General features: G+C 41.1%; 1 protein-coding gene and 1 pseudogene across 1 annotated transcript; both read right to left on the reverse strand.

Moving 5' to 3' along the window:
• Positions 1 to 3,798: 3,798 nt before the first annotated feature.
• LOC147905461 (histone H3.2) lies at positions 3,799 to 4,489 on the reverse strand. Its single transcript, XM_087380069.1, has one exon. The coding sequence runs from the start codon at positions 4,437 to 4,439 to the stop codon at positions 4,029 to 4,031; it is 411 nt and encodes a 136-aa protein (XP_087236195.1). The 5' UTR covers positions 4,440 to 4,489; the 3' UTR covers positions 3,799 to 4,028.
• Positions 4,490 to 6,526: 2,037 nt separating this feature from the next.
• Positions 6,527 to 7,417, reverse strand: LOC147905462 (MFS-type transporter clz9-like; annotated as a pseudogene).
• Positions 7,418 to 8,276: the final 859 nt, after the last annotated feature.

Raw genomic sequence — 8,276 nt, forward strand, 5'->3', positions numbered from 1 at the left:
AGGCCCATGGATGAGGATAGGCCACCCATGGCATCCTATGTTGCCCCGACATACTAGACCTATACTGTTTGGCACGATGTAGATTTGCAATGCAGAAGCACCAAACTCAGCTTGAATGATATGATGCATCACTAATGGATTGCCTCAAATCATTCGTGAGGGCAAAAGAATCTATCACTCTACTTGGGCCCACTCTGTGTCAAAGAGATCTAGCCCCCACCACCAACATTATCAAAGGCTACCATATACATGCTTGCAAGTTGAACCAAGGAATCAAAGGAAAGAGCCTTAGTTGAAGCATCTAAAAGTGTGAGTGGAAGCATTGCCTCTCCAATCATGCAAGTGAGGCATACCCCTTGCTCGAGCGTGCCTACATCATTGGTCTCATTGTGAAAATCGGCTAAAAAAAACACATAGGAAGGTGTATGAGGAAACAATCTCAACAAGTGGCCCGTCAAATGTGAACTTCTCCTTATGCATGCTACTCGAGATGTGTTGAAGATCATAACCTTGGTCTTGTCAAGGTTGACCCTTGTATCATTTTACTCACAAAACGCTTGCAATGCATCTAGATATCTTTGGAGGCCCTCAACAAAGGAGGACATTAGTACCACATTGTGTGCAAACAAGAGGATTTGAATTAGTATACCAATGAGAGCATCCATCCATTGCTAGTGCCCCCATGAAAGTCTCAAGCTCATGGATGTAGAGGCCAAAAAAGATTGGTGATAATGGACAACCTTGTTATACCCTAATGGTGCTCATAATCTCCTCTCTCCATCCGACACCTATCCAAACTCCATTTGAGACTATCTCATAAAGCACCATAACAACCTATATGATCTCCTAGCCATACCCCAACTCCTACATGCACCTACACTCATGCGAAAGTCTTATGGAAGTCCACAAAGCCATAGTATATCATCTACTTCCATGACCTAACCTCCTCTATGACATGCTTGAGTGAGTACATTATCCATGGTCCCGTGGTCACACCAAAATCTTACTTGCCCCTTTGCTTTGAGCCACAACATCTCTAAAAACTGACCGACCTCTATGTCAAGTATCTATGTCAAGTACTCATGCATAGATCTTGGACATGACATGTCTATTCATAATGATCCTATAGTTTCCCAAACTCATGGGATCCCCTACCTTGTGATGAATAGGTGCAATAATATTAAGGTGTGGAAAGCAAAGGTACATTACTTCATAAGAGACTTCAAGGGTCTATGAGACAAGGTACAAAACCAAGAAGTGACTTGCTATATCTAGATAACTAAAAAATCAAGGGAGTGCCTAAGGCTCAATTGAGAGAGAGAGAGAGAGAGAGAGAGAGAGAGAGATTATCATCTCCAAAACACCAAAATATCATAGAGTAAGGAACCAAAAGTCCAACTACACAAATATTCATCAAGTAACAAGAGAACAACGACAAAAGAAATGCCACTATGAGCCACAAATACAAACCTTACCACTTTAGCCCATGATTGTAAAAGGTCACCATAAGGGTAGACCTAGTTTCTTTTGTTATATCCAAATCCAACCGTGACTTAAGTAGCTTAGATATTCAAGAACCTAGAGGCATTGACATGTTCTAATACCATACTTTATCACTTAGCATCACTCCACCAACTCCGCTCCATATTACAATCATTTATGTCTCTTGCACAAGATCCAACAATCACGTTTTGAATCTCACTATATCTTCAACCTATCAAATTCATCCTTAAATTCAACTAATCATTTGTCCTTTGATTGTTAGCCTATTATCCATTTATCAATATTTGGCAAGTCATTCATTATTTAGTCTTTAACCTATGGTCTTCAACCTATCAATCATCCTTCGATCTGTCCTATCATTCAATCCTTCGATCTTTAGTCTTTGGTATCAACATGTATTCTCCCCACTTGTAATTATCCATGTCCTCATGGATTTCTTCAATACCTCTTTTCCCCCATGAACATCTAATTGTAAAGTCACCTCTCATGTGCATATTTGTTATCAACCCTCTTTTGATCTCATGCATACAAGGGTATGCTTCATCGATGCTTCAAAGCTAAATAGTTATTTGTTTGAGGCTACATCCCTTATCTCTTCCTTATTGTCAACTTTCTTTGGTCTTGCACATGGAAGCACCACATTATGCTTACTTGGCCCCTTTCTCCCTCTCTGTTTGAGAATCCATTCCTTGTAGTCAACCTTCTTTTGGTCTCACACATGTAGAGGACCCTTCAAGCTTACTTGGCCTCTTTCTCTTTGTTTGAGACTGCATCCTAGAAGCTTCCTTGTTCATAGCCTTCTCTTGGTCTTGTACATGAAAATGCTCTTCATGCATACTTAGTCTCCTTTCTCTTCATTTGAGGCTACATGTGCGCTTCACTCTTCTTGTCTTTTCCATATCTTTAGTTTCTTCCTTCTCTTGTTGCAAATTTCTCCTCTTTGTTGCAATTCTTTTGCTTACTACATCATTAAGTGTTGTCTTCCCTGTATTTCTATGGGGGAGGCTACACAAAGGAGAGCAAAAGAGACAAGAGACAGAGACCCAAATGTGGTACACCTACAAAGTCACCCTTATCTTCTGTCTCTCATATATATATATATATATATACATATATATGTATATATATATATGTATATATGTATATATATATATGTATATATGTATATATATATATGTATATATGTATATATATATATGTATATATGTATATATATATATGTATATATGTATATATATATATGTATATATATATATATGTATATATGTATACATATATGTATGTATATATATATATGTATGTATATATATATATGTATATACATATATGTATATATATATATATGTATATACATATATGTATATATATATATATGTATATACATATATGTATATATATATATATGTATATACATATATGTATATACATATATATATATACATATATATATACATACATATATATATATATATATACATATATATATATATATATACATATATATATATACATATATATATATATATATATATATATACATATTATTAGTGAAGCACATAGGCCTTTAACCCCACAACCTTCCACTTAAAGGCCAATGTGCCTCCTCTCTCTAGGCGACCTCTCTCCTTCATTTCACAATGTTGTGTCTCCTCCCTCTCTCTAAGCTCTCTTGACTTGACCCTTGCAATCTCTCCCTCTCTAATCAACTTTGATCTCTCTATAGCCCCCACTTTTCCGATACGCAAGGCAAAATCTGACAAGACAAGGAAAACTAGGCCAACTAATTTATCGTGAGGCATCCTCGTGGACTTCAGCCTCAATATATCGACCTTTCTAGAAGAGCTGTTTCTCTTTATGTAACTTTCAATACACCAAAACTGTAAAAATCTTAAGGCAACAGAGGTAAACACGCAAGCAAAGAAGCATCTCAGTTGACACAATTGAGGCTAAGATCGCTCCTTGACAAAGGGACGATATAGAGAGCCAGTGGAAATCCTCTGAGAGCATTATACGATGGAGTTACGAAACTGCAGATGGACACAGGAGCCCTTAAACACTGCAGCTAAGGCACTGAACATCTACAGTTTTTAGAGAGCAAAACACAGAACAGGACGAACTAAAACGAAAAAATACTCGTGGAAACCATTAGCAGACGTTACATACATCCAGGGACATGCCACATCGTAACGAAGAAGCGGCTTCAACCCATCGAACTAGGGCTGCAGACACCCCGAAACTTGCAACATTAAAAAACCACGAACTTACAGATAACAATCAGGTAATCAGATTGGCAAATTTCGAGCTGTCCATCGATCTCCACCCCAGACGAGACCAGACCTCAAGAACTCTCAAAACACTCAGGACTCCAACAATACAAACACTCAAGCAACCCAAAGCACTTAGGACTAATTAGGACTCAAACAATACCAAAAATCAAACGACCCGCCAGTTAAATAGAGCAGATGAAACCCAAAACAGTGGTGGTGTACAAATACACCGTAATAGAGAGCCCCGTTCACCACATCCTAAGCCCTTTCACCTCTGATTCTGCGAGCAAGCTGGATATCTTTGGGCATAATTGTAACCCTCTTCGCATGAATTGCGCACAGGTTAGTATCCTCAAAGAGACCAACGAGATAGGCCTCAGCAGCCTCTTGAAGGGCTAGGACAGCGGAACTCTGGAAACGAAGGTCGGTCTTGAAGTCTTGGGCGATCTCTCTGACGAGGCGCTGGAAGGGAAGCTTACGAATGAGGAGCTCGGTGCTTTTCTGGTATTTACGGATCTCACGGAGGGCAACGGTACCGGGGCGGAAGCGGTGGGGTTTTTTGACGCCACCGGTGGCAGGGGCGGACTTACGGGCAGCTTTGGTGGCGAGCTGCTTGCGGGGAGCTTTGCCACCAGTGGATTTACGGGCAGTCTGCTTGGTGCGAGCCATGGCGACAAGGCGAAGGGAAGAAATGAAGATAATCTATGGAGAAATGAGCTATGGCGAGAAGATCAGATAAATTTTAGAAGTGGCGAGCTCGTCACTTTGTAGTAGAAGATGATGAAGATTTGAAATTTTCCCACTTTGAAATTTGAACTTTTGCCCGCCACAAATAGCTCTCAATTTTGCCCCTCACAAAGGGGCCACTCTTGTGCCCCCCTAACTGGCAGGCCGCAAAGCATCCGCTTCGCTGGAGATTTTGCACAATTGCAGTGGGGAATCCCTTTGCACTGCACAAATCACCTTCTAGCAAAACTTTGGGAGCAATTCACCGATCGTGAAGGCTTCATCTGCAAGGATTGGCGAAATGCATCTGGTCTAGTAGTAGTCCATGGAAGGCCTCATTCCATCTCTCCTTAGTGTCCATAGGTTACCCATCGCATGTCCAGTGACCACCCAATTGGGTCTCCCTTTAACGTATGAGATGGCCTTGTATTGCAATGATAAATTATTGATTTTCTTGCTCGATGATCCTGGTTGGGAAAAAGCAAAGCAATGGACAAAGCAAACTGTTGGCTAACGTCATTGATCGAGTCATTGATCGCTTTGGATCCTGAGTGCAAGGCGATGTCAAAGTGCGAAGAAACGCATCCTAATGGAGCTTTCGTGAGAGCATCTATCATGCAGAAATATGTGAGCTCATTGAGCAACTAAATCCACACAGAAAGCTGTCTACAATCAAGTTAACGCAACGATGGACAAGGAAAATTTCTTTGTTTGCAAATGCAACAGAGGCCCAATTGTCCAACAAACCAGATTTTAGACTTTTGGATGTGACACAATTCCAACCTTACACTATCCTTTATTGTTGAATGTTCAACCAATTCAGTAGAAATAGTAGAAATTGCATCATTCAAGATTCTTGCTTTGTGGGTTCGAATGGAGGAGGGAGGCACGGCTTGAATGGACACATCGCATGATACCAGGCTGCCATGCCACAAGGAAAGCCAAGCATTGTAGGATAGGACAATCAGCATTGTAGGATTGTACAATCAGCATGAAGAGTAGGTCCAAGGCCTACTGAAGTACATAGCAGTCAAACCAAGCAAAGCAGGTAGTTACAGGGAAGGCCTCATGTTGTGTAGGCATTCCAATAGCCAATCCCAGCCAGTTAGAGTGTGGTTGCATTAGCAAGTAGCAAGGGCTACCACATGTGGTCAGGTTGCTAATCGACCTAGATAGTAGAATTGCTCGGGCAGCACTTCACAAGGGCACTCATACTCATTGATAAAATGAAATGTAGCTATATTTTCCATCCAGATCCAATTCACGGTAAGATGGGTCTTGTTGCAAGACCTTGCTTGAATTTACAAGTTGATCTTAAATTTCAATTGGCTCATCCACTGATGTGGGAAAAACATTTCATAATAGAGCACAAAGCTTCCAAAAGGGGCCCAGTATAAAACAGTAATCGGGCTTATTACAATTCTTAATTTACAAGAGTAGACCATTCTAGACCATCTCTTTATGGTTGGCTTTCGAAAAATAGCATTCCAAAACCTCATGTTTCAATAGTTGGGGTTTACATATAAGTTGATTCGATTGTTTGCCCTCTTAGCCCTCGAAGCTTCAATCCGATGGGCACGAGCCATGCATTGCTTTGCAGTAGGCACATGTAGGGAAGACCCTCGCTATTATGCAGAGAAACACCTCCCCACAAAGCAGCCCTCAATTGCACCTCGAACTGGGCTTGCTAAATCTCCCATGCCTTTTGGCTGCCTTGGCTTGTCGCTCATCAATTCTCTGCTTTTCTTTGGCCACTCTTGCTTGCTATGATTCCCTTTGCTTTAGCTATTTTTGCCTCCTCCTTGCCTCTTTCATTCTCTCCACCTCCATCTTGTTTGCATTCTTGGCCCACATGGTATCTATATATTGATTAGATGCTAGAATAATTGAATGGCTATAGTCGACATGTGCCTCTCCCTGCACCCTTGCAATGGTCACATTTTCACAAGGTAGGTCCACCACCCCTGCATTCAGGGTTTTGCAAAGGAATTGTATGCCCATGCTATTGAAGGTTGCCACTACTGCTCCCTTCAACCTCCCTCCAAGTCTGCATTCTCTGGTGTGCTTGGAACCTGAGTAGGATCAACCTCTAGCAATACTTGTTGTTCCTCATATTGTGGTTGTTCAACTTGACTAATATCAGCCTCTATAAATTTTGAAGTTGGCTCCAACTGCATTGTAGGCTCTATAACAGTAACCTCAATGTTTTTACATGGCAAGTGATCAAAACAAAGAGCTTCTCTATTGAATGGCTAGATCCCAGTGGCACAGAATCTTGCCTTTATATTTTGACTCCATGAAGTGGTAGGTAGAGCTAGGGTTGATATGCCAGCAAGATCTGTCTTTGAAACTTGGGGACAAAAATTGTTCATTAGCCAAACAAACCTCTCTTTGTTGAAGTTGCTCTTGAAAGACTTGAAGATCGACACATCAAGGGGCTGGAGTTTGTGAGAAGTGTGTGCAGGCAAAGTCACAATATCAACACCCCATTCAACTGCCTTGGCCACAACATCCAAACCAGTGTGGCTCCCATGCCCATCGATTATGAGCAGGTGCATGTTGGTTGGTGTGACTGCATTTGGAAGGGAGTTCTTGAAATGATCAAGCCTGCATATGCAGCAAACAATTGACCAGTCATCCAAGCCTTATTTTGCATTGACATGATAGCCCCATCCTCACATTGGGTTAGATAATTTCGCATTACTTATATGTAATAACTTGGAAGGGCAAATCTGGCTGCATTCACACAACAAAGAATGGTAAACCACTCTCTTGAATCACGCCTTCACCCATAAACTTGCCTTCACCCTTTTCGAGCAAGTAATTTCATTCCTCTATCTTTGGAGCCCTACACCCGTCTCGTCTGCATTCCATATGTTACGAGGCGCGTATTGGTGGAGATTGTACATTGTCTCCAAGTTGTCATGAAATGAAGCTATTTCAAGACAGAGGCTTCCTGCTCTTGTGTGATCAAGTGACTCTACAACTCGGAATGCTAGCTCTAGATGTCTTTTGCAGAAACCATCACACCAACTTTTGCCAAGAACACCATTTGAGAATGGGGTGGGCCGAGTTTGGCTTATAGTGGCTACTTTCAAGCTCAAATCATAAACTGTAATGCTCGACCTGACTCTTGCATTTCGAAGCACCACTCTACCAATGCCTTCTCCTCTTCTTCAAATAGTACAAGTGCTGGTCCCTTGCGTTTTTTGGTCATTCTTCCTTTCAACCATGCAGCCAAGGCAGACCAACTCATGCCCCATCGTTTTGAGCAGGCTCGCATTGATGATCCATTTTCATGTGCCTCCATTGCATCATGCATGTCCTTTTCAGTGCAATCTCTCTCTACTCTTTTATGGTACGATCAGGTCTTACTAGTGGGGTTGCACATGCAGCTATACTAGAGGATGAACCACTACTGCTAGAGGGTCTGGTAACACTCTTGGTCTTCTAAATAGGCACTGTGAAGACCAACTCCTTCCATTAATAGAAGATTGGGTGCTTCTAGTTTTCATCGTACTCATAATACCAATGCAATTACTATTTTGTGTTGAAAAACACAAATTAGTAGACCGTGCTATGTGTTGACAAAGACACAAAATAGTGTGAGGTGGTGGTGTGTTGAGAGACAGAAATGTGGGTTCAAAAACACAGAACACAATGTGTGGAATTGTCCTATTCAAAAATAAGAAGGAAAGACAATCAATACTAACTGAGCAGCTTTGATGTTAAGAGAACAAAATAAACAAAATAAGAGACAAGAAAGAAATAAGAAACAAT

This window comes from Dipteris shenzhenensis, chromosome 1, assembly GCF_047967505.1.
Source record: "Dipteris shenzhenensis isolate YYH24624 ecotype China chromosome 1, Dip_SZ_1.0, whole genome shotgun sequence".
In the NCBI taxonomy this organism is placed as follows: domain Eukaryota; kingdom Viridiplantae; phylum Streptophyta; class Polypodiopsida; order Gleicheniales; family Dipteridaceae; genus Dipteris; species Dipteris shenzhenensis.

Coding starts and splice junctions, on each gene's coding strand:
- LOC147905461 (XM_087380069.1), bottom strand. CDS start 4,439: ATGGCTCGCACCAAGCAGACTGCCCGTAAATCCACTGGTGGCAAAGCT.